General features: G+C 33.3%; 1 protein-coding gene across 14 annotated transcripts in view; it reads left to right on the top strand.

The window, feature by feature from the left end:
- NBEA (neurobeachin) overlaps positions 1 to 27,574 on the top strand; it is a 680,715-nt gene that overhangs the window by 270,741 nt on the left and 382,400 nt on the right. For 13 of the 14 annotated variants that reach the window (XM_027588285.2, XM_027588293.2, XM_027588286.2 and 10 more), the window contains 2 exons: positions 4,480 to 4,634; positions 6,871 to 6,997. In XM_027588285.2, the coding sequence (XP_027444086.1) occupies positions 4,480 to 4,634; positions 6,871 to 6,997 (282 nt within the window). The remainder of the gene's footprint in view (positions 1 to 4,479; positions 4,635 to 6,870; positions 6,998 to 27,574) is intronic. The other variant, XM_027588287.2, reaches the window with a different exon arrangement.

The following is a 27,574-nucleotide window of genomic DNA, read 5'->3' as shown; positions in this document are numbered from 1 at the left end:
TCTCTAGCTTTTTAATATTAACATTTTTAACATTAGTGCTAAGGATGACAATTTAGGAAAAATAATAAAAAAATGTTTGATAGAATGATGGAATCTTCCTACATTGATTTAAGATTATAAAAAATTATAATTACTGCTGAGGATTTCAATTTCTATTCCTTTTCTAGTTTTTGTGAAGTGTTTTGCTTGTATCACTTAAAAGATGAACAAGTAATTATAAGCCAAATTGATTAAAAGTGCCAACCTTTACATTTCAAAGTTTCTATGATGTCTAGCCACTGAAATTCCAACCTTTATTATGCTCCAAGTGTCCTGGGTATAGTATTTTGAGGCCAGTTGCCAGACGATGCAGTTTTGACTGAGCATGGTGGTCTGATGTCCCCAATGTTGTTGCCTTTGTCTTTCCTGGCATTTACACAGACGAGTCGTGAGCTGAGAAATTATCTCTCTTTAGAGTGGATTAATGAAATACTCAGTTATTTCTTACACATATTTTTCATTGGTATTCTAAATATTTTACGAAATAGAGACATACAAAACATGAAAATGTCACAGCAGTAACGTTGTGATTTCTGATGAGCTGTAATAAGTTTTAGTATCACCCTAAAATCAGTAACATTGTTTTTTTCCTAAGCTTCAATTTTTTCTTTCAAGATAAATGTTTAGCATTTATATAAGTCTTGTTAGGGAAGAGTGTTAATCTGGAAATTTAGGAGAATTGGGCGTTGATAATAGATCTCTTTGTAATTAGTTGTGTGATGTGACTTTTATTCTCTTTGGCTCTCTGGGACTCAGTTTCTCAGCATATAAAATAATGCATTACTTCTTAAAAGTCCCAAAAATTTCCAAAATCCTATCATAAGTGAAATAATCTTGTAATTAGTCTCAAAAAAGTAGCAGATAGCTATTTTTGATCCCAGAAAAGATAGAACATGTCTATTCCCAAAGCTATCACCTCACTTTAGGCCCTCAGTATCCCTCAAGTGGATTCCTTCTCTTATCTCCGAACTAGCCTTACTATTTCCAGGTCCCCACCACCCCCACCAGTGTATCTTCCACATTTATGCCAGAGTCATTTTTCTTAAATGCAAAACTGATAAAAATTCTGAAATAATTTTTGCTTATTACAAAATATATTAAAAAATAAAAGATGAACTTCTTAGTTTGAAATGTCCTTACCTTTTATCAGTCATAAGGATGTATTTGCAGTTCCTTCAGTCTACTATGTTTTTTCATATCTCTTTGCCTCGCTAAGGTTTTACTACTGAACTTTTCTCTTCTTGGCTAATTCCCTTTGTGCTACTTTTAGATTCAGCTCACTGTTCCCAGATAATGCACATCCTTTGTGTTCCTGAAAGATCCTCTGCATAACTCTGATCAAAGCAATTATGAAAATATATTGCACAGTTGATTTGTTGGTTTCTTGTATCTCCTTCAGGTATCTCTAAGGCATGGATTATATCTTTCTTTTTATCCCTCAAATTTGTCAGTGAGGTTGTATTCCTTTAACCTGTCAGTGCTCAATAAGTGTTACAGAAAAGAGAGCAGGGGCAGGAAGAAGAAAGGGATTCTTATAGGGTGTCACAAATAATTATAGAACTCAACTTGCCTTGATGAGTCACTATTGAAAAACCCTTACCTTCACTACCTTACTTTATACATAGGCCAAATCTTGAGATATACAGATAAAGTAGGAACCTTTTTATAAGATTCACAGAACTAATTAATGGACACTCCAAGACTCTGTCCTTGAACCACTTCTCCTATCCATTTGCACTCACTTCTTCAGTAATCTCATCCACTTCCCTGGCATTAAATAACATATATATTGGTGATTCCCAAATTTATGTCTCAGCCCAGTCCTCTCTCCTCTTAACTAGAGACTCATCTATCCAATTGCTTATGCAGCATCACTCTTTGGATGATTAAAAACTGCTCCAACCATATTCGTCCGTATCTTAGTTAATGGCAGCTCTGCCCTTCATGTTGCTTAAGGCAAAAATCTTTACATCATCTTTGGCTTTTCTCTTGCACCCACATCCCAGTCTCCTGCAAATCCTGTTTGCTCTGCCTTCTTAATATAGTCAAAATTTGACCTACTTTTCATCATTTTCATTTTGCCATTCTGATCCAAAGTACATCATTTCTTGGTTTATTACAGTAAACTCCTAACTAGTCTTTCCCCACTTGCCCTTCCCCCTTTAACTGTATCCTTAATACAACAGCCAGAATGGTCCTGCTTAACCTAATGTCATATTCCTGCCTTGCACATAAGCTTTTAATGGCTTCCAATCCCACTGTGAGAAAAAACCAATGGCTTTAAAATGGACCATAAAGACCTCTGATCAGAACCCCTCTTCTCTGGTCTCACTTCTTACAAGTCTCCACATCTTCTAGACTCACACTAGCCTTCTTCCTGGTCCGTCTGCCTGTGACACTCTTACACTCCTCTCTGATATCTTCATAGCTCCTCCTGCTCCTTCCAGTGTTTCCTCAAATACTGCATTTTTTAGTGAGTCTTCTCTTAGCAACTCTCTTTATTCCTGTCTGTGCTTTATTTTTCTCATAGCACTTTCCATCTCGTATACTGTATTAACTCATTCATGTTATTGTGTTTTCTGTCTCTCCATATTAGAACATAAGTTCCATGAAGGCAGGGAATGTGTCTGTTCTATATATCTCTGTATATCAGAATTTAGAACCGCCCCTCACACATCATAGTGCTCAATAAATATTTGTTGAATGAATGAACGAATGACTCTTAGAGCACACCCCAAATCTCTGGTTTTGAGATAGGATAAATTCAGTGATGGAAAAATTTATGCTGGTATGTCTTATATATCACTCAGTGTATTACAAAACATAGTTAACCACTCAAACATTTTGTTGAAGTGAGTTAGATTGAATAATTTCTTGGCTTGTGCTGTTTTGATGATAACCTTTACAACCTTAGAGTATGTGTGAGTTTTATGTAGTACAGAGGGATCATCTACTTATTTGTAGTTTGCAGTCTTAAGGTATAGGACAGAACTGTGAAATTGTGTGGGGAAACATGGAAAGAATGTTCTTAGGATAGAAAAATGCAGTTGGTAAAGTGTGTGTAGTATAGAGGACTCTACGTATGCATCTGTATGAATAGCATATTTAGAAGGAGAGTGGAATATGTTAATAGTTTAGATTGGTGCTGTTAACTTTTTTGTGGATGTATTTTTGAAATCCAGATAATTATTTGCTCACCCTAGAAAAAGTTATATGCACTTCAAAATTTTATGTATACTTTAGGGTATTTATGGAATTGAAATGGGTACCCACAACGGTTATGTAGACTACTAGGTAAGCCTTTTGGTATGGATGGAATAAGTTACCAAGTGGAACATGTTGAGTCTCTGATAGAAGATTTTATAAGAGCTGAAAAGTTCAATTTTGACATAATGTGTTAATCAACACATATTGATAAATGTAAACTTGCAAATTATTTGTAAAATAGATTGTTAGGACAGAGAATAGTTTGATGTGTTAGGGAATGGGCAGTGTTGAAGAAATGGTATTAAGGACAAGAATGTACAGTACTCTGATTCTAGTAAACCACTTGGCCATTATAATCAAAGGAGAAATAGTAGGTTGCATATAAAGTTGTAGGCTGAGAAAGAATATGAGAAATCGGTCAAATCCAGCTTTCCACCTCTCTCAACCCTGATTCTTTGAGAAGAATGAAGCTTCACTACTTGGAAATAAAGATATTAATGATTCTAGATAGTTTATCTTTTAAAATGATACTCATTTATTATTTAAGGTTAATACAATGTCAAATTCAGAATTTTGTGTGTGTGAAATTCATCTAAATATGCTAAAGTAACATGGGAAACCCCTGTGTTGAAAATGTCAAGGCTTGAAAGCTAAATAGATCTTTAACTGTATCAAGTGTATCAAGTTCTTTTTCATCATAACAACTGTGAAAAACAAATTTTTTTCAGAAAAATAAAGTATAACCTTACTATAGCATTAGATGTTACTCAGTATTCCTTGGTTAATTTTTATCTTTACTATGAAGGAGCTTCAGAATCTGGCTTTCAGAGTGGTTTTTATGTTTTTATGACAATTTTACATGTGGAGAATATAATATGGGTAAGAAGGACATTTTATGCATATTTTACAAAAAAACTGCAGATGCAAAATATTCTAACTTGAGCACACATTTTCCCAGTTTTTCCAGATTCGTGATTATAGCCTACAAGCCATCTTAAGAAAGGTCTGCACACTCCAAATTCGACATAAGCATTTGCCAAATGAATTAAAGTCAACACACTTCACAATATATCCTAATGTCCATATCCTTTTCACCAATAAAATTGGCCTCAGAAGTTAAAAAAGAAAAGAAAAAGATAAGACAACTGAATGTTGACTGTATATGTCATAGCAGGGTTGGATTTCATCTTAAACCTTGTGTTTGTTATTTTTCCATCACTTCTTGCTTTGTAGGAGTGTCGTGGTACCTGTTAAGAAGCCCCCTCCAGGTAGTTTGGCTGTAACCACTGTGGGAGCCACTGCTGCTGGAAGTGGGCTGCCAACAGGCAGTACATCTAATATATTTGCGGCTACTGGAGCTACACCAAAAAGTATGATTAATACAACAGGTATTGTCCTTATATATTTTTGTGATACCTCATCTTTTTCTTTCTGTTTTCTATATCTTCATTTTTCTGCTTATTTGATCTTAAAAATTAAAATGCCCTATTCATTTAGGATTATCATAATCTTTAAGAAGGTTCTACTTTATGATACTACCTTTCAGAATTTGTCTGTACTTCTAAGACATTTTTTAGTGGTCATTTTAAAGGACACTATTGGTTTTTGTTTTGAGTCTTCTCAAAACTCAGTGCTATTTACTTTCAGAGTTAAATCAGATTGCTGAAAGGTATTTGGGGAGCAAAACCAAAAGATAATTTAAACAGTGAAGTTTGATATGTAAAAATTAGTAAATGGTATCAAGAATATCACTAAATATGTTAGTGATAGAAAGTAGATTTAGTGACATTTCCTGGTAGAATCTCAATGTATATTTTTTGCAAAATCCTCTTAAGGAAAGGCAGAGCTCCCCTAAGAACCTTGACGATATGCAAGAACCTCAACTTGATGGGAAAAAAAATGCATGCGAATAAGAACCATTATTTGACATTGAATTAATTTATGTACTTAGATTGCAATCGTATCCAATTCATTGTCCAACATTTTCCTAATGATGCTAGGAACAGAAAATTCCAAACCACTAAAATTTCAAAAGCCTGCCTAAAATAACCTTTATTTATGTAAATTTCCAGAAATGTTCCTGTTGATTATTAGCTAAATAAATCCTTACCCAAATCTTTGTGATTTCCATTTTAGGTATTTATACAACGCAAGATGATCCCTGACTTTTCTTCCCTGACTATAGTAGCCTTCTCTTCTCCAAACTGTATAGCCTTGAACTTTTCCATCTATTATCATTACTTAGATTCTTCCCATTTTTATTAATTTCATAGCTCTTCTATGTGCTTTCTGTATCTATCTTTTTTACCATACCACCTGAGGCTGACATATCATGAACAACACATTTATGGGGTTGTAGTAAGTAGAATATACTCTATCAAGCATATTTATAGTAGCAATAAACATTATTGATGGCATAACATCCTTGGTTTATCTATATTATAAATAAATATATCCAGCTTGTTTGAAGACTTTAAAATTTTTCTATACAGTTTATAATCTTATTCTTTATATTCATTCTGCTTTCTAGAAATAGAAAATATTTTTCTTTTACCAAAACTTCTATCAAAAAACATGTTAAGATTTCTTAAATACGTGAGTGTAGTAGAAAGAAATCTGCATTTAGTGTCTACTGAATAATTCCTTATTTTTAAGAGATAGGTTAAAGGAAAATTAAATTTCCCCTTTTTTATCTTCATGTGAAACGTTATAATATTTTCTTATATTTTCTATTTTATGAATTAATAGATATAGGAAGTGATATAGCAAGAAGTCTAGTGATAGTTAAAAGTACATAATATTACAGTGGAAAATAAAATGTAAGTAATTAAACATCCTCCTCAGAAACATGTACAGACACACCTACACACACACACACACACACACACATTTTGTATGCCAACACCTAAACTGGACACATTGTCCAGTTTAGATTTTGGCAAATAGATGCTATATAAGTGTTGCAGCAGAAATCTCAGTGAGCAGTTCAATTTTGTAGGAATTAGTGTGAGATAAGATAATATTCAGGAACACTAGATGTCCCTCAACTCCACAGCTCTTTAATATACTTACATGGTGTATTATAGAAAAAGTCTGTTCCAAAGTGGCATCTTCATATCGTTGAGGAGAACTCATTATTTTAAAATCAGGTACAATTATATTCATTATAGCCCTTCTTAAAGCATTCATTTTATCAAAATAAGTATTTGATGCTCCAGTGCCACAAGTTTATGCTGTTTGTTGTAAGTTGTATCTTAGATGGTGAAAACTAAAAATATTACAATATAGCAATAAAAACATAAATTTTTCACATCTAAATTGGAATTGTTTTATCAGCCTCATTTTATCTAAAATTATTTTCATTTGTTGATGTCTTTTATTTATACCCCATTTGTAATATGTAATTCTGTTAGATTAATATAAGTAAATCAACTGGATTTTAATACAACAGCTATTATTTATAAAGAGTTATTAGCATACTGATGGCAAAATGATTTTTTAATTGTTGAATTCTGTTTTGAAATTCAGATGAGTAAATCTTCAAAATCAGATAGTAATGATATAGTGAATTATTTTGTTAAATAAATTTATTTTTAAGGCTAAAAATTATTATTTTGGGAACAGGTGCCGTGGATTCAGGGTCCTCCTCCTCTTCCTCCTCTTCTAGTTTTGTGAATGGTGCTACCAGCAAAAACCTTCCAGCTGTACAAACTGTCGCCCCAATGCCGGAAGACTCAGCTGAAAACATGAGGTATACACTACTACCTGTTTATACTCATTTTACAACTCCATCCTCAAACACAGTGAAACAGTACACGGTAAATGCAGAGGTATAGTTAAGAATTCTTGAGAAGGGCCAATTATGCATTTTGTGACTGCATTTCATAATTGTATCGTTCTGGTATTTTTAAAAGTCACCCACTATATTTCAGAGCCTAAACAAAGATCTTGAATGATGTTCAGACATGACTCTGCTGAATTTGTCATCCATTGTCCTATAGCATGTTACTGTTTCCAATAAAGTAAAAAACATGCACAAATGATAACGTGATAACATTGTGCATCTTTGCAGTGGTGATGAAAAGTTTAAAATACAGACTTTCAAAATAAATCTGCAAAGTTATATATAATATATATGTAATTGTATAAACAAACATTATCTTTTTTATCGTGCTGAATAGATAAAAATTTATGGTAGCACATCACAGAGCATTCCTAGAACAGACTAGTCCACAGTCTTAAATTACATACACAGGTGTGTGTGTGTGTGTGTGTATTCACATTTTAAATTCAAGAAGTACACAAATAACAGAGTATAAAAGCTCAGTTTAACAGTGAAGACACTCATGTTACCATCACCCAAGTCAAGAAATAATGTTCCAAGTACCCCAGAAGCCCCCACGTTGTGTTCCTTTTCCTGTCAGTAATCTTGCTCCTCTCCAGGTTCATAACCCTGACTTTTAATATGAGGGTAGCTTTGTCTTTTTTAAATTTTATGTAAATGAAATTGCACAGTATGTGTTTTTTTGTCTGTAGCATCTTTTGTCCGGCCTTGTTTATGAGATTCATCCATGTTGCATGTAGTAATAGTTTATTTTTATTCCTTTGTAGGTGGATACTGGAATTTATTAATTTTACTGATGATGGGCATTTGGAACTTTCTAGGTTTAGACTATTACAGATAATGCTGCTTTTTACACAGTGATGCTGCTTGTATATTACTCTTGGGTGTACCACACATTTATTTGCATGCATATCTGATGGGTAAATAACATGGAGTAGAATTGCTGATTCATTTAATTGTGCATGTTCAGTTTTATTAGATAATGCCAAATAGTTTTCCAAAGTGGTTATGAAAGTTTAGTAACTCAGCAGCAACATATGAGAGTTCCTGTTTCTTCATATCTTTAATGGTACTTAGTACTGCCACTCATATTTTAGCCCTTTTGGTGAAAATATTTCATTGTATTTCTAGTTTGCATTTTCCTTGTGACTAATGGGGTTGAGCAACTTCTTACAGATTTATTGGTCTTTTGGTTTTATTCTTTTGTATTTGCCTGTTGAAATCTCTTTCCCATTTTTAAAAATTGAGTTTTTCTTCTTATTAGTAATTTTTAAGGTTCTTTATGCATTTGAAAATGGTCCCTTTGAAGATTTTATGTTTTATATATATCTTCTCCCATTCTGTGACTTTTCTGTTCATTTATATGAATCTGTTTGGGTCCACAGAAGTTGTAATTTTACTGAAACTCAATTTGTCAAGTCTTTTTTAGTGCTTTTTTGATTGTAGATGAAATTTTTGCCTACATTTCCCCCACCTTATCTCCTGGCCACTTTATTGTCTTTTATATTTATATGTACAGTCCATCAGAATTGAGTTCTGTGAATTTAATGAGGTAGGAGTAATACGGATGTCAGGATGACCCAGCATCATTTATTTGAAAAACTCTTCCTTCCTTCCATCTCTGCCACTTTGTCACAAATCAAGTGCCCCCAAATGCTGGATTCTGATTTGCCACTCAGTTCTGCCTCATTTGCCTGTCTGTGTTTCCTTGTGCCACACTGTCATAATTAGGTTTAATAAAGATGAGTATCTGGTTGAGTAAGATCTTTCTACCTTGTCCTTTTCTTTTTCAAATAAGTCTGAGGTACTCTTGATACTTAGCATTTCTATTTAAAATTTAGAATCAGTTTGTCAGTATCCATATTAAAAAAAATCTTGGTGGGAGTTTTAACTATAATGGAATTCATAGATCTATTGCAACTGAAGATCTATATTGCATCTATAGATCTCCTTCAATACTGAAATTTTCAAGCTATGAGCATCATATATTCTTTCCATTTCTTTGTTTTTTCAAAATTTTTCCTAGTAACAATATTCAGTTTTCTAGGTAGAAATATACATGTTCCTATTTCATTTATTCTTAGGATTATTTTAATATTTTGTATTTGTATCCTTTTTTTCTAGTTAGTTTTCAAATCAGTATTATTGAGACCATTTATTTATATTGTTTCAACTCAGTAAAAATACTCATTTTGAGTGTATATTTTAATGAGTTTTGTTCCATTTATGTACCTATATAACCACCCATCACCCCAGAAAGTTCACTTTTGCTCCCTATGTAATTCATTATCTTTACCTCAGGCAAACACTTACGTACGCTTTAATACTATAACTTAAATTTGACTTTTCTAGGGTTTCATATAGATGGAATCATACAGAATATACTTTTTTTTGTTTCTATCTTCTTTCACTCAGATTCTGAGATTCATCCATATCTTTTTGTTTTCTGTGGACATTTAATATTCCATGGACATTTGAGTATAAGTCTTGTTTTGGACATACATTCTTGGGTAAATAACTTAGAGTAAAATTCCTGGTTGTATAGTAAGTGTATGCTTATCCTAGTAAGAAACTGCTATTTTGCAAAGTGGTTGTATTATATTCTTGTCAACAATGTTAAAAGTACCGTTTTGTTCTCCATTCTTGTCAACACTGGTATTGTTAATCTTTTTAATTTAAGACTTTGTAATGACTGGGTAAGCATATCTCATTTGGTTTTATTTTCCATTTTCCTGATGATTAATGGTGATAAGGTTTTTTTTTTATGTGCTTATGGGCCATTGAAATCTTTTTTTTTGATCTTTATTTATTTATGTATTTACTACCGAACCAGTTTTTAAATTGTTAATCATTTACCTACATACCACTGTGTATCCTCCTTCCTTCCATCTCTTCCCTTTTTTCCTTCCTCTCTCTCTCTTTCTTTCATTTTTTAATTTTTTCTTTTATTTTCTCTGTCTTCTGATTTTTTTTAATTATTATGTTATGTTAATCACCATACATTACATCATTAGGTTTTGATGTAGTGTTCCATGATTCATTGTTTGCGTACAACACCCAGTGCTCCATGCAGTACGTGCCCTCCTCAATACCCATCACCAGGCTAACCCATCCCCCCACCCCCCTCCCCTCTAGAATCTCAGTCCATCGTCTCTCATGGTTCGTCTCCCCCTCTGATCCCCCCCTTCATTCTTCCCTCCCTGCTATCTTCTTCTTCTTTTTTTTTTTTTTAACATATAATGTATTATTTGTTTCAGAGGTACAGGTCTGTGATTCAACAGTCTTACACAATTCATAGCGCTCACCATAGCACATACCCTCCCCAATGTCTATCACCCAGCCACCCCATCCCTCCCACCCCCCCACCACTTTGCTTTTTAAAAAAAATTGGCTTGTTTTTCTTATTGAGTTGTAAGAGTTCTTTATATATTCTGAATATATATCCTCTGTCAGACTGCATAATTTTTCTCTTCCCTTTTATATTTTTATTTTGTTAAAAGTGTTAAGAATAGCAACTTTCTGATTTTGATAAAGTTCATTGTTTCAGAAAATCTTTTCTGTTATGGTTTGTGCCTTTGTGTCCTAAGAAATCTTTATCTACCCCAAAGTCATGAAGATATTCTTACATTTTCTTCTAAGATTGTAGTTTGTAGCTTTTATGATTAGGTCTGTGATCCATTTTCACTTAATTTCTATGTATATGGTTGGAAAAAAGTTGGGGTTTGTTTTTATTCATTTTTATATCAGTTTTTCAGCATAATTGAATTACCTTAGCACATTGGTTTAAAATCAGTTGACCACCTATGTGTGGATCTATTTCTGGACTCCATACTGTTCCATGATCTATATGGCTATTCTTATGCCAATACCCTACTGTCTTCATTACTGGAGCTTTATAGTAAATCTTCAAAGCAGGTGGTACAAGTTTTCTAACTCTGTACCTTTCTACAGTTGCTTTGATTGTGCTAGGTTATTTGCATTTTCATATAAATTTTAGAATTTGCTTGCGCTTGACAGTTTCTAAAAAAAAAAGATGCTGCAATTTTAATTAAGATCGTGTTGAATCTTTAATTAAATTAAGGAGAATTGATGTCTTAATAATATTGAGTCCTCCAATCTATGTACATTGTCTATATCTATTCATTGAGATCTTTAATTTCTCTCAGCAACTTACTGTAGTTTTCATTGTAAAGGTCTTATGCTTGCTTTTGTCATTTTTAGTATTTTTTCATGTCTTTGATGATATTCTAATTAAATTTTTTACTTTAAATTTCCAATTTTGAATTAGAAGCCAAACAAAAAAGAGTCAATACTGTATGTCTCCATTTATACAAAATGCAAATAAATTTATCTTAACACAGAGTAAATTGATGATTGCCTGTGTCAATTATATCTCAGTAGTGCTAAAAAATTGAAAGATGTTAATTGGGTGTTTATTGTGTCTAGAAAGACAATTTATTTTTGTGTATTTGACTTTATGTCCTGCAGCTTTGCTTAATCCACTTAATTTTAGTAGACTGTGGTAGTTTAGAAGTTTTCTCAACTCAATAATTATAATACTATCTGTAGGTTCCTTATTATTTTCAATGTGTAAGATAGTGTCATTTGTAGTTTTACTGATATTTATCCTTAAGTGTTTGAGAATTCACCAATGGAGCCACATCTAAATGGAATTTTCTTTATGGGAGAGTTTTAAATTACAAATTAAGGTTCTTTAATGGATAAGTGAGTATTCAGATTTCCATTTTAGGGAGGTTTGGGGGTTTTTTGCATCAGTTTTGGTCATTTGTGACTTCTAGGAATTTAACCATCTAATCTAAATTGTTGGATTAATTGCCATAAAGTTTTTATATTTTATTACTTTAAAATATTTGTAGGGTGCCTGAGTGGCTGAGTTGGTCAAGCATCTACCTTCAGCTCAGGTCGTGATCCCGGGCTCCTGGGACGGAGCCCCACATCAGGCTCCCTGCTCAGCGGGGGGCCTGCTTCTCTCTCTCCTTCTGTCCCTCCCTCAGCTCTTGTTCTCTCTCTCTTGCTCACTCTCTCTCAAATATTTTTTAAAATAAAATATTTTTAGGATCACTAATGATGTTCTGTCTTTCATTCCAGATTTTAATTTATGTCTTTTTCTCATTTTATCATTATTAGAATAGCTATTGATTTTTCAATATTAGATTTTTTCCAGAAATTAACTATTAGCTTCCTTTATTTTTTTTCTGTTTTCGATTACACTGAATTCTCTTATTAACTCCTTTTCATTATTTGAGGCTTACTTGCTTTTCTCTTTCTAGATTCTTAGGATGGAAACTTAGATTAGGAGTCTATAAGGTATGGCCCATGGGCTAAATTGCTTGCCACCAGTTTATATTAAAAATAAACTTTTGTTGGCATATAGTCACATCGTTTGTTTATAATTCGCTTATGATTGCTTTCACATTACAGTGGCAGAGTTGTTGTAACCTCTGTATAGTGTTGTCTAAAAACTTAAAATATTTACTATCTTACCCTTTAGAGAAAACATTTGCTGAACCTTTGCTTAGATCATTGATTTTAGATCTTCTTTTCTAATACGAGCTTTTAAAGCCACAACTTTTCCTTAAAGGAGTGTTTTACCTGTATTTAACAAATTTCATTATAATGTTTTAATTTTCATTCAATATTTTTTCTACGTTTCCCTGTAATTCTTTTTTGACTCGTAGATTTTTCAGAGGTACATTTTGAAATTGACCTTTTCTCAGTTAAACATAATGCTGTGAGATCCATCCAACTTGTTCAATAGGTTCTTCCATTTGTATTTCTTAGTAGTGTTCCATGGTATGAATATATGACAGTTCATTCAACCATTCACCCATTAAAGGACATTTAGTTTTTTATTTCCAGTTTTTGGCTTTTATGAAAAAAAGCTGCACTGAACATTTTTTTTTTGTAATCATAAGTTTTCATTTCTCTGGAATAAGTGCTCAAGAGAGAGATTACTGAGCTTTATGGTAAGTACCTCATTAGTTTTATTAAAAAAAAAAAAAACTTCTACCAGCAATGTATACATAGTCCAGTTTCTCTTCATTTTTAATCTTTTTTTTTTAATCATTCTGGTAGGTAGGTACTGATATTTCATTGTGGTCCTAATTTGTGATGTTCTAATGGATGATTCTGAACATCTTTTTCTGTGCTTTTTGTATCAGTATTGAAAAGCTTCTCCATTGAAATATCTGTTCCTGTTTTTTGCCCATTTCATAATTGGATTGCTTTCTTAATTTTAAGCCTTGAGAGTTCATCATATTTTCTAAATACTAATCCTTTTTCAGAAATATGGTTTGGTTTTCTTGCAGACTGTGGCTTCTTGTTTCCTTTTAATAGGGTCTTTGGCAGAGGAAAACTGCATTTTTGTTGTAGTCTAACTTACCATGCTGTCATGTCTAAGAATTCTTACCCCCTCTAAGTCCTAAAGATTTTCTCATATGTTTTCCATAAAGTTCCATGGCTTCATAAACAGTTTCACTTTCAAGTCTGTGACCCATCTTGAGCTAATTTTTATATAAGGTGTGAGTGAGATTTATATTGAGGTTTATATTTTTGAGTATGATTGTTCAGTTGCTCAAGCACTATTTATTCAAAAAGCTATTCCTCCTTATGAGGCATGGTTTTAAGGTATTTTAAAGGCAAGTCTAGAGTGGCCTTTATTCCTGGGCTAATTTTGTCACACTAAGAAAGTGTGCTGGGATTTCTCCTGAATGCTCAGTGTATTTAATGAGGTCTTTCCATTCTGGCTGGAAGGAACACAGAAACTTCTCAGTCCTGTGTGAGCTATGGGAAATGTTTGTGTTATAGCTCCTTCATAATTGCTCTTTCCTCAGAATTTGTTCTAATTCTAACCTTGGGAGCTTTCAGGTGTCACATACATAGATTGTTATTCAGGCAAAGACTCTGATTATTGGAATTATTTCTCTTTATAACTCTTTCCTCTTGGGGATTCTGTCCTCCAAATTCTATTCATCTTGGCCAGCCTGAACTATGGTTTTAGTGTTGTCAACTCAGAACGGTTGCTGGATTCTGTCTTTGTCCTAATAAGGAAAATACCTCCATGCAAGAAACCTGAATGATGGTGGGAATCATTTCATTTTTTTTTCTTTCCTTGGGGTTTATGGTCTTGTGCTACTTGTGTTGTCTGAAAATAGTTGTTCTCTGTATTTTGTATAATATTCTAGTTAATAATGTGGGAGGTAATTCTAAACCATCTTATTCCTTCAAGGTGAAAAATTGAATTTGATATTTTTATGTTGTAAATTATTTCTTTTATAAATTTCATTTTTTTAAATTATGTTATGTTAATCACCATACATTATTACATCATTAGTTTTTGAGGTAGTGTTCCATGATTCATTATTTGCGTATAACACCCAGTGTTCCATGCAGAATGTGCCCTCTTTAATACCCATCACCAGGCTAACCCATCTTCCTACCCACCTCCCCTCTAGAACCCTCAGTTTGTTTTTCAGAGTCCATCGCCTCTCATGGTTCAGTTTTTAATTGTTTGAAGGCATATATAATTCATTTTGGTATACTGAACTAATATCCTAAAACTTTTTATTTATAAATAAATTTATTTATTTATTTATTTATATCCTAAAACTACTTATTATTCCTAATTATTTATCTATGATTCTTTCTAAATAAATATGTACATACACAGTCATTTCATCTGAGAATATTGACAGTTTTATCCCCTGTTGTAATCTTTACACCTTTTTATTTCTTTTCCTTGTCTTATAGTACCACCAAGTACCTCCAATGCAATTTTCTATAAAGGTGGTTAGAAAAAGCGTTCTTTTCTTCATCTTAGATGGAAAGCTTTGAACATCATTAATTATGATGCCTCCTATCTATTTACCATAAATACTTTTATCAAATATAAGACATCTCTTGTGTTTATAATTAACCAAGAGTTGCTGTGATTATGTGTCTTGAATTTTATTGTATTTTTTTATTTAATTTTTTGCATACTCCTTTTTCTGCTAAATGTGGTCTATGACATTGATTTAGTTTTTAAATGCTAAACAAATCTTGAATTCCTAGGAAGAAATCAACTTGGTTTTTAATTGTAAAAGCAGTTTTTTCCTCTGGAAGAGTTTATGTAAGATTATTGGGTTTTTTTTCTAAAATATCTGGTAGACTTCACAGGCAAAGACATCTGATCCTGGATCTCCTCTTTTGGGAAAGTTTTTAAATTAAAATTTCAATTTAATAGGTGCAGGTCTCCCCAGATTTTCTATTTTGTCTTGTGTCAATTTTGGAAGGTTCTGTTGGCATAAAGTAGTTCATAACTACTCTCTTATTCTTTTAACATTCCTGTAATCTGTAAGAAATTCCCTCCTTTTTGTTCCTTAATATTCATTATTTGCATTTGCTTTCTTTTTAGCTGTTTTCCTTCCTTCCTTCCTAGTCTTGGTAGTGAACAATCAATTTTATTCATATTCCTAACGAAACATTCACTAGAGAGAAGTAACAAGAAACTGTGAGGTTGAGGGTTATACATTATTATTAGTATTTTATCCTTAATGCAGTGGTTCTGAAACACCCACCTGCCACCTGTAACAGAGTCACATGGAAAGCTTGTTAAAGCATAGATTGCTGGGTCCCACCCCCAGAGTTTTGATTCAGCATATCTGTGGACTGTGAGAAGTCCCAAGATCTGTGGTCAGCAAACTGGAAATTCAGGAAAGCCAGTGTATATTTCCAGTCCGAATCTAGAAACCAAACCGGAAAAGCTGATGGTGTAAGTTCTAGTCAAAGCTGGCAGGCTCAAGACCCAAGAAGAGCCAATGTTTTTGTCTGAGTCCGAAGGCTAGAAAAGATCAGTGTTCCTGCTCCCAACGGTCAGGCAGGAGGAGCTTCCTCTTACTCAGCCTTTTGTTCTATTCATGTCTTCCGTTGAATGGATGAGGCTTATCCATATTAGGGAGGTCTAGCTGCTTTAGTCAGTCTTCCCATTCAAAATGTGAATTTCATCCAGAAACACCCTAACAGACAGACCCAGAGAAGTATTTGACCAAATATCTGTGGACTCTGTGGTCCAGTTAAGTTGATGCATAAAATTAACCATTACACTAAATGGTCTTGATGCTGCTGGTCCTAAGAAAACACTCTGAGAAACAGTGTTTTAAGTAATCATCCTTCAGATGGCAACATTAATTCTTAGTTTATGTAAGTCCTCTTCCTGGACAATGCATGGAAGTTAGTATAGTTTAATTTCATTTACCCCCAATTTTGCAAACATACTTGAACACATGTATACATGTTTGTGTGCCTGTAAAATTTTAAACCCCACAACAGAGTATAATTACCATTTTGTTCATCAACGTCTATTTAGATTTACCCAAATGTTTATTTTTTGTTGCTCATCATTTCTTTCTGAAAGTCTGATTTCCATCTGGTATTGTTTTCCTTCTTTTTTTTTTTAAGATTTTATTTATTGTGTGTGAGAGAGAGAGAAAACAAGCAGAGGGAGCGGCAGGCAGAGGGAGAAGCAGAATCCCTGCTGAGCAAGGAGCCCAAGGCAAGACTCGATCCCAGGACCTTGGGATCATGAACTGAGCCAAAGGCAGACACTTAACCCACCGAGCCACCCAGGCATCCCCATTTTCCTTCTTCTTAAAGAACACCTTTTAGTATTTCATTTGGTGTAGGCCTGCCACTTATGAATTCTCTTAGTTCTTATTTGACTAAAACTCTTTGAAATTCACCTTCATTTTTTTTTTAAGGATACTTTTAGCCAGTATAAATTTTAGGTTGGCAGTTGTTTTCTTTTAGTGCTTTGTAGATATTATTCAACTGTTTTTGGCTTTTGTTTCTCTCTATGCTTTCTTTACTTTTTGTGCCTTTAAAAAAAATAACTTCCAGTCTTTTTGCTATTTAAGACTATTTAAGACTCCCCTGTCTTCCCTACCATTGCTATCTGCTTTTAAGATTGTCTGTATCTTTGGTGTTTAACAGTTGTACTATGATGTACTCAGGCTCTGTGGTTTTTCTTTGTATTTATGTAGTGTGGGCTTTGTAGAGCTTCTCAAATATGAAATTCAATGACTTTTATTAGTGGCTAGAAAATTCTTAGCCATTATTTCTTCAAATGTTCCTTCTGACTCATTCTATTCTTTTCTTAGGACTTGAATTATACATATATCATATACATATCATATATATTTCTTTATTATCTCTTTATGCATATTCTCTCTGTGTGTCTCTCTCTGTCTCTGTCTCACTCTCTAATTCTGAGTATTTTTTAAATCTTAGTCCACTTTGCTGATTCTCTCTTCAGTTGTTTCCAGTCTTCTATATTCTTAATTTCAATTTTTTGGTAAGTACTAGAATTTCCATTTGATATTTTTATAGTTTTTCTCTCCCAATTGTCTATCTTGTCCATAATTTTCAAGAATATATGAGAAATAGGTACTCTAAAGTCTTTGTTTCATTATTTGGCTTCTGGACTATCTGTATGATTTTGTGTTTCTCTTGGTATTTGATAATATATTTTTCTCTACTTTAATGTCTTTGTTATAAATGTTTTTGTTCTAGTGTGAAGAACCTAGTATATGAAAGCATATAAAGGTACAAAATGGTGGATTTTTCCAGAAAAAAAAATTACATTTGCCTCTGGTAGGCACAAACAATTCTAGATGACATAATGTAGTCAAGGTTATAGGGCTAGTCTTTTTCTAGTTTACCATCCTCTAGGGTGTAATTCTTCAGGGTCCCAACTTGAATCATAGGAATTTTTCTAAGCTCTCCCTGCCTTTGGTGGATCCTGAATTTCAGTTTTTCCCCATAAGTTTGTTAAAATTTTGTTCAACTGCTGACTCATTGACCTGCTTCTTCTAAACCATGTCCATATGAGGAAAATGGCCCAAATGCCAAAATCACTTCTTTTAGGATTTCTTTTTAGGGATCATGGTCAAATAATTGGTCCTTATCTTAACACTCCATTGCCCTTAAAGAGGTATTTTTGTTTTGGCTTTGTTTTTGTCTAGTTTTGTTCTCAGCAGGAAGATCAGCTGATTACTAACAGTCGAAATCCAAATTACGTTTCTAGAGCTAGTTTGTTTATTATCCTAAATTAAATTGAGTATAAACATTGAAATGGCTTAGTTTTCTTTTTCTTTTTAATCACTACTTTCAACTAGATTATGTCATATCCATTTATTTTGTCCCTTAATTACATCATGGAGAAATTTGATTTTCTTGTAATCTTCAAGTTATAAAAAAAAAATTAGTCAAGGGGCGCCAGGGAGGGTCAGATGGTTAAGCGTCTGCCTTTGACTCAGGTCCTGAACCCAAGGTCCTGGGATCAAGCCCCACATCGGGCTCCTGGCTCAGTGGGGAGCCTGTTTCTCTCTCTCCTGCCTCTTTCCCTGCCCATGCTCTCTCTCTCTCCCTCTCTCTGTGTCTCAGATGAATGAATGAATGAATGAATGAATGAATAAATAAATAAATAAATAAATATTACCCATAATTTAAAAAAAAATTAGTCAAGTATAATGTAAATTCTAATATGTCCTCCAATAAAAACCTCTTCAGTTCCTTTCTCTGGCTCTCTTCATATTAGGGTTTTAATGACAATTCTCTTTCCTATCTTTTCTTTAAACTTATCTATAATTTTATTTATTTTTTTAAAGATTTTATTTATTTATTTGACAGAGAGAGAAAGAGAACACAAGTAGGCAGAGCGGCAGGCAGAGGGGGAGGGAGAAGCAGGCTCCCCGCTGAACAGAGAGCCCGATGCGGGGCTCCATCCCAGGATCCTGGGATCATGACCTGAGCTGAAGGCAGATACTTAAGCAACTGAGCCACCCAGGTGCCCCTATAATTTTATTTTTAAAGCAGGGTTTTCTTAGTGAGTCAGTGGACCCAGCTTTTTTTTTTTAATCAATTTGACAATGTGTACTTTAATTGATGGTTCTATATAATTTACATTTAATGTTATTATTGATACGGTTGCATTAATATCAGCTTGCTACTTGTTTTCTAAAAACTATTATTTTTCATCTTTTACTTTCTTTTTCTACCTATGCCTTCTGTTGGATTGAAAGAGTATTTTTTGTATCATTTCATTTTCTCTCCAATATTGGCTTATTGTTTATTTATCTTTAAAACACTTTCAGAATTGCCCTAGAGTTTACAATATAAATCTTTAATAAATTATTACAGTCTTTAATAGTATTATACTGTTTAATGTGTAGTATAAGATTCTTATAATGGTTTACTCTTAATTATTCTTTCTCATCCTTTGTATTAATGTTGTCATGTTTTACTTCCATGTGTCTTTTTAAGAAACAGCACATCACTACTATTTTTTGCTCTGTAATGTCCAGTATCTTTACAGCAATTAAAACTAAGTGAATATTATATTTACTCTCAGTTGTCATTTCCAGCACTCTTAATTTGTTTGTATAGATATAAGTTTATGTCAGATATTACTTTCCTTATACTTGAAGAATGTCTTTTAAAGGTTCATGTAGTGCAAGTCAAATATATGAATTCTCTTAGTTTTTGTTTCTTTGGAAAAGTTATTTACCTTCATTTTTGAAAGATTTGGGGGTTGTTTTTTTTTGGCAAAGTATAGCATTGTGGGCTGATTTTTTTTTAATGGATTTGAAATAGCCACTGTCTTCTGGCCTGTCTACTTTCTAGTGAGAATGTCATTCTTACCTTGTTCCTCTTTGTGTAATTAATCTTTATTCTCCAATAGCCTTCTTCAAATTTTCTCTTTATATTTAGGTTTCAGTAGTTTATTATGTCAAATATAGGTTATTAATTAATTTTTGTTCTACTTGTTTTTTGAGCTTCTTACAACCATGGTTTGAGGAACTTTATCATTTTTGGAAACTTCTTACTCATTATCTCTTAACATACTTCTTCCCCATTTTCTCTCTGTTCCTTGTATTAGTTTTTTATAGCTCCCATAATAAATTGCCAAAAATTTAACAGCTTAAAACAATACAATTTATTATGTCATAGTTCTATAGGTTAAAAGTCCAACAGGCCACACTGGGCTAAAATCCCAGTGTTTTCAGGGCTGCATTCCTTATTGGGGGTTTGGAAGTAAACCGGGTTCATTCAGATTGTTGGCAGAATTCAGTGCCAAGCAGCTATAGAATGATGGTTCTGTTTATTTGCTGGTTGTCATTCCAGGACTGCCCTCAGCTCCTGGAGGCATTTTTCTAGTCCTTGCATATGATCCCTACATTCAGGACCAGTGACAATGTATCATATTCTCCTCACACGTGGGACTTCTCTGCCTTCCCCTTCTGATAATAGCTTTTATGCCTTTCTCTTCTGCTATATCTCTCTGACTCCACTGAGAGAGTTTTATGCTTTTTAGGGCTCATGTGATTACACTGGGCCCACCTACATAATCCAGGATAATCTCCCTATGTTAGTGTTCAAAATGTGAATTTCATTTTTAGAGTCCCTTTTGCCATATGACATAGCCTACTCACACATTCCAGAGATTATGCTTTAGGGACCTTTGGGCAACCATTATTTGACATACCATATTTCTACTTCTGGGATTTTAATGACATTTATGTAAGACTGTTTGATACTCTTCCATAGTTCTTAAGTGCACTTGCAAACACCCTCTCTTCTCTCTCTGTCATTATATACATATTCTTTTATTCTTTTTTGTTTCAACATGCCTGTTTTTATTGACCTAACTTCAAATTCATTGATTCTTCCTTAACTTTATTGAGTCTATTGATAAGCCTATTGAAGGCATTATTATCTCTTTTACTGTATTTTTTATTTCTAGCATTGTTTCTTTTTTACAGTTTTTTACTTTGTGCTAAAAATCCCCATCTGTTTATGCATGTGGACTTATCTTTTTAACTATTAATTAACTCTTAATATGTTAATCATAGTTATTTTAAATTCTTTGATAGTTCTAAAACATGGTTTATCTGGTTTTCGCTTCGGCAGCACATATACTAAAACATGGTTTATCTGTGATTCTCATTCTATCGGTTTGTGATTCTGACTTTGTCAGTTTATCTGCTTTGTATGTCTTATACGTTTGGGTTGAAAGCTGGACATTATATAGAGGATAGTAATAACTGAAATTCATGGTATTTATTCTGGAAATGGGCTTGCCTCTTATGCTGGGCCTTTAATGCTGTAGGTTAAGTCATTCTACCCAGGAGTTGAGCTAGGTTTGTGTTTTCTTGTTTTAGTTACTCTCAGTGCACCACATGCCTTAAATTCTTGTACTTGTTCCTTATCTTTATCTAGGGGTTGGTTTGTCAGATGTTTAACTCAGTGTTCCCTATTCTACCCTGATTTTTAGGCTTTCCTGTAATCCAGCATTTTAATGAGGTTCTCTGCACTGTGGCACCTTTTACAATAGTAGTCTGCTGTTACTTGTTATTGGGTACTTGCAAGCCCGGTGTTCGGTGGATATGGAGTTGTTTCCTGTTGTTTTGATTCAAACTTGGTTTTAGGCAGGTATTGCCCTGGGTCTTGAAAGTCATATTTTCCACTGATCCTGCCCATTTCCAAGTGGTTGGAGAATCTCTGATTATTAGGACTCAGGATGTTTTCTGTCCTCCCTCAGAATAGAGATCTTTCTCCAGCTGCAAAAGACTCTCTCTGGTACCCTGGAAGTGACAGGGTTTGCTGTCCTTTTCTAAGATGTAGAAGGCCTTTGTTCCATAGAGGTTATAGGGAAGAAGGAGCAGGCAGGGCTTTGTGTCTTTTCTGCAGTAGTCAATGTTCCCCTCCCTTAGCCTGCAGCAGTGAAGGAAGTTTCTCAGTTCTCCATGCTGCCCCCAGTCTCTCTCATGAGTAATGGTGAGGTTTGTGGAGAAGAGCCTGCAAATTACTGCAAACTCCCCTTGGGCTTGCAGCTCTGAAGATTTTATTCTCTCACGTTAGCTTACACTTCGACTTGAGCAATTTAGTAAAAGTATTAGCTGATTTCTTCTTACCAGTTTATGTGGTACGCATTGTTTCTTCCTCCTCCGTTCTGCCCCAGTGAAGGAAGTTCTTCATTCCTTCTTGTCTGTCTGTCTTCAGATTTCAAGGCTAGTTGGTTGCCCTGCAACCTCAGCTCTCTGATGAGTCCTAGCAGCGTTATAATTCTATAGATTATCTGTCTTCTTCTTGTGATTAGTGTAGGGGTGACCATTTCCAGCTTTCTGCATCTTAAGTGGAAGTTCTCTATTTTTTTTAAAGTCTGAATTCCTAACTCATGATTTTTCAGTTTGTATTTTCAAAAAATATCGTGTGAACCAAGTACTATACTAAAAACATACATCAACAGACTACAACCTCAGGAAATATTTTCTCAGAACACTGTATACATATAGTTTATTGGAGAATGTTCTCAATCACATCACCATTAAGGAAGTGAGATGGAAAGATTGGTCCAAGGAAGAGTGATGCAATTGTAAGGGAAGCCGTGGCCATTCTGTGGGAAAGCTCTAAAACTGGAAAGGCCCTGACATATCCTCAACTGAATCAAGGGAGCTGGGCCTTTCTATCTCCTCCTTCACTAGTGTTTGAATGCAGAGTGTTCCTGGTAAGGTGACTTAACTTCTGGCAAGACAGGTCCCTTCCTGGGGAGGGATTTAACTGTGAGCCACTACCCAGCGGTCCTCCTAAGATCTCGTGAGAACAAGGGTCTCTATCCTAAAGGGGGATCTCGGTACACCACCATACCTACCATGTTAAAGTAGTTTTTATCATATATTACATTTGTTATTTACTAGGAAAAGTTTTACTATTTCAACTTTTATATCACCTATTTGAAATACAATTAGCCTTACTCTTTATATCACCAAGTCTCTTGTTCTGTCTCAGTTAAATGACATATATCCTGATTTTATAGTTAATTTTTATATTTTATTTGACTAGTTGACTAGAAAGGAGGAATTTTTCCATTTCAGTTTGTTTTGTTTTCTTTCTGTCTAAAACACATCTAATTAACAGTTTCCCAACATACACTTCATAAAAAGCTTTTATACTTATCTAAAGACATTCCAGCATTACGTTTCCTAAAACTTGAAAAGTGTGTATTTGGAATTTAGTTTACCATATAGAGTAAACTTCTTACATGCAAAAGAATTCTATTTAGGTTTCATTTCTTAGTCTGCTGTAAGTTCATCTATTTTCTTCACCTGTACTCATGTACTTGAAAATGTATGTCATTCTTTTAAAAAAGAACAAAGAGAAAATGTCAGTTTTTAATTTAAAAGATCATGAGGAAGTTAAGTAAGCAAGAATTTTTTTCAGCTTCATGTTTTGATTAGTATAACATAAAAAATTATATTTGAGAAAAACTGTTTAGTAGTATGTCATAGGATTACAGAATCTGAGATTCAGGATGCATTTACTCATCTAATCTGTTAAATTATATTTCAGGGATGACTGGGTGGCTCAGTTGGTTGAGTGTCCGACTCTTGACTCTTGATTTCAGCTCAGGTTATGATCTCAGGTCATGAGATCGAGCCCCTGTTTGGGCTCCACGCTAAGCATGGAGACTGCTTAAGATTCTCTCTCCCTCTCGCTCTGCCTCTCCCCTCTGCTCACGCTTGGTCTCTCTTAAATATATATATATATATATATATATATATATTCCACATTAGAAGCTTAGTGAAAGCTAAACAAAATATTTTAAGTCATTGTTTGTCATTTCCTAGTCATAGTAGGTAGCCAAATAAGAATTTAACTTTATAATTTATAGTTTTGCTGTCATTAATATTCTCCTAATCTTTTCTTTTTATCTAAGTTTACTTAAGCAAATCACTTCACTTACTTATGCATGTAAATACATTTACATCCCTAATTTACCCGGGAACATTTGATTAATGAAATCTGTTGTGGAATACACTAGCGTAATAATTTCCTTTATAACTGAGCTTTTATGTACATTGCTTAAAGTTACATAATTATTTTCATTCTACATTTTATTATTATATATAACCATTTTATATGATTTAAGAAATGAAGAAACTTAAGAACTTAAATGTACCAAATTAAAGTATTAAGTTTTATTATATTTATGACATCTATGGACCTAGGAGAATACAAAATATTAAAACCAAAGTAAGAATTATAACTTCATTAAGGGCACAAGTGTAAAGGAGTTTATTAAAATAGGACTCACAACATAAGCAGTGTCCTAAATGAAGGTAAATTATTGTATTTTTCTAGAATTTTAAAGCGTATAACATTTGAAAATAATCAATACTTTGTAGTGAAACATGTTTATGAGGAGATTAATTTAGAAAATGAGACAAAAATCTTACTTTTTTCTGCTGATTAATTTATTTCTAATCTCCTTGACCTTTGATACAGCCTGAGGTCAGTTACATTTGGCAAGATTTGAGAATAATTGCAACCATGGGTTTTCATACATTTTGTTCATACATTTTTTTCTATCTTTATTCATAAAATTTCTTAAAATCTGTAAATCTCTGTAAATGAGATTTTCTTAATATAAGTAAAAGCCAATACGTAATTGTGATTTTTAAAACCATAATAATAAAACTCTTGTGTTTTAAATCATGTTATTTTAATCCAGGCATTAACACTTTAAAATTTCATCTAAAGCATTATTATTTTCTTTGAATATTTTGTTTTTATTGTTGGAGAATTTATGAGAGTGGTTGATAAATTACCCAACTTGCAACAGTAGTTTTCTTCATGGAAATCGGTAATTCTCTTTCTTAAAAGAATTTGCACGTAACTGTCAAGAAAAATAGCCAATGTCAAAATAACGTGATAAGCATCATTAATGTGACTGAAGGGAATGAAAAAAAAATGAGTAGGGAGAGAGGGATGAGAGACTTGAGAGAATGCATTTCAGCCTGGAATTGGAAAATTTAGGGCCCAAGAACTTTCCTAAAAACTAAGAAGTTGCTAGAGTGTTAAGATTATAAATCTCACTCAAGACTATGTAGGGCAAATTACCTGTGTACTGAAACTTCAAATTTTTTTGTGCATAAAATATCTTATACTTGAATAAATGAAAATAAGCTTTCAAATAAAAATGAAAAATTATTACTTACTCTTTTCCCTAAATCAAGTAAAATATGCTAATTTTTCTTACAAAATAATTTGCCAAAGAACTTTGTTTTCTGGTAGTTATTACATGTGCTGTTTAAAAAAAATTATATTCAAAATGAAGAGAATAATTCATTTATTTTCCTAGGACATAAGACCAAGGAGTTCTCTTCTGTTAAAGTGTTTTCTGGATGATTAATTCCATCTGTGTTTGTCATTTCTGACTGGAAAACTTCTTACATTCAGATCTTGTTTGATATGGAGGAAAAACAACTGGATTGTCTGATAAGTCTACTAATAAACTATCCAGAAACATCAGTTGTAAAAAAAAAAAAAAAGTGTTTTATTTATTTATTTTTTACATGTTAACAGATAAATTTTTCAGGTATATCTTGAGAAAAGGGAGTTTTACATTGTGCACTTCTCTCAGATGAGAATTGAAATACCAGTATTTTTTTTTTTTTTTTTTTTGTAATTGGTGGTTCTTTGCCTGGTGATAGAGGAGGGTATTAAGCTGAGATAGACATTTATATCATGTTCTTTGAGAATTTAAATTGTGTAAAGATGAAGATCACATACTCTTATCTGATGTTTACTTTCCTTTAAAATACATTGTGTGGGGGGCGCCTGGGTGGCTCAGTCATTAAGCGTCTGCCTTAGGCTTAGGTCACGATCCCAGGGTCCTGGGATCCAGCCCCGCATTGGGCTCCCTGCTCCGCGGGAAGCCTGCTTCTCCTTCTCCCACTCCCCCTGCTTGCGTTCCCTCTCTCGCTGTGTCTTTCTCTGTCAAATAAATAACTAAATAAAACTTAAAAAAAAATAAAATACATTGTGTGGAATCTATAAATATTAACGACAGCAACAACAAAAACCTGTCCATTTTCTTCACTGTAGAAAAGTGATGGTGAAACTTTTCCACTTCGAATAGGCTGTTGTTTGCCAACAACATGGATAGATCTGAAGGGTATAATGCTAAGTGAAATAAGGCAGTCAGAGAAAGAGAAATACCATACAGTTTCACTCTTATGTGGAACTTAAGAAACAAAACAAATGAACAAAGGAAAAAAGAGACGAAACAAAAAAGCCGACTCTTAACTATAGAGAACAAACTGATGGCTACCAGAGGGGAAGGGGATGGGGGGATGGGTGAAATAGATGATGGGAATTAAGGGTACAGTTATCATGATGAGCACTGGGTAATGTATAGAATAGTTGAATCACTGTATTGTACACCTGAAACTAATTTAACACTGCACGTTAACTCCACTGGAATTAAAATTTTTTTAAATAAAATAAAAATTAGAAAAAGAACAACAACAATAAAAAAGAATAGGCTGTTTGATAGAGAAATCTGGCAGTATTATTTGATGATGATTTGCTGTACTTAAAGCCTTTGATCTCTTGCTGGGGAAAATGTTACATTGTTTGTTCTCCATTAGAATATTAAAATTATGATTACCGAATGATATGTAAGAGCATCGTTTAATATTCTATTGAGTTTTATAAGAAAATAGTTGCTTCTTAAAATACTATTATAGGGATTCACTCATTGAGAAATGTCTGTTTTATCCCTTACCCTTAAGTCAAGGTAATTAGTACACAGGTAACACACACACTTATGTGATTGGTTGATTAAATTAATTGAAGTTTCTATTTGATATGTAACCTAGAACAGTACTGTTGCAAGTTTGAAGCCTCCAAATCATGCATAAACCCATAAATTATGGAAAAAAAGTCATAAACTGGGGAAAAATTTTCCTGAATTTAATTAGATAATAATATATTACAATAGTATAAGTATGATGTGAACCTTTATACATCTAAAAATTTTCTAAGGTAATTTCACTCTCATTAATTAATCTTAAATAAAAGTATTCATGCTTCACTCAGAATTCAGGTACAAAAACAATTAATAACATCTAGATTTTTCCCCTGTTCATAGGTTTGCTCTTAGCATTCTTGCTCATATTTCTTTAGAGGTGGGGATTACTTTAGCTGGGAAGTTATGGGACATGATCCTGGAGATTAGAAGGAATTAATTAATTAATAGATATAAAAAAAGGAGTTCTGTCTATATTCACTAAAAGTCAGAGATAGCTTATTACCATTATTTTATGACTTCAGGTAGCCTTCCCTTTGCTGTTTTATTACAATTTACTAGTAGTAAATACTCTCATTAAAACAGTTATTTTCAAAGTGTCTTTCTGGGATCAGCAGTAGCAAACCACCTGAAAATTTGTTAGAAGTGCAAATTCTCACAGTATACCTAGACCTGCTGAATCAGAAGTTATGGGGATGGGGTTCTAGGAGTCAGTTTAAACAGCATTATAGATGATTCTGATCTACACTAAAATTTGAGAACCATTGGTTAAAGAAGGTGCTTATCACCTCTACATCAAAAACTAGTGATGTACTAACATAATAATAAAAAAA

This window comes from Zalophus californianus, chromosome 3 (genome assembly GCF_009762305.2).
Source record: "Zalophus californianus isolate mZalCal1 chromosome 3, mZalCal1.pri.v2, whole genome shotgun sequence".
Classification (NCBI taxonomy): Eukaryota; Metazoa; Chordata; class Mammalia; order Carnivora; family Otariidae; genus Zalophus; species Zalophus californianus.
Note: the sequence above shows the minus strand (reverse complement) of the source record. Positions and strands in the feature narration are given on the sequence as shown.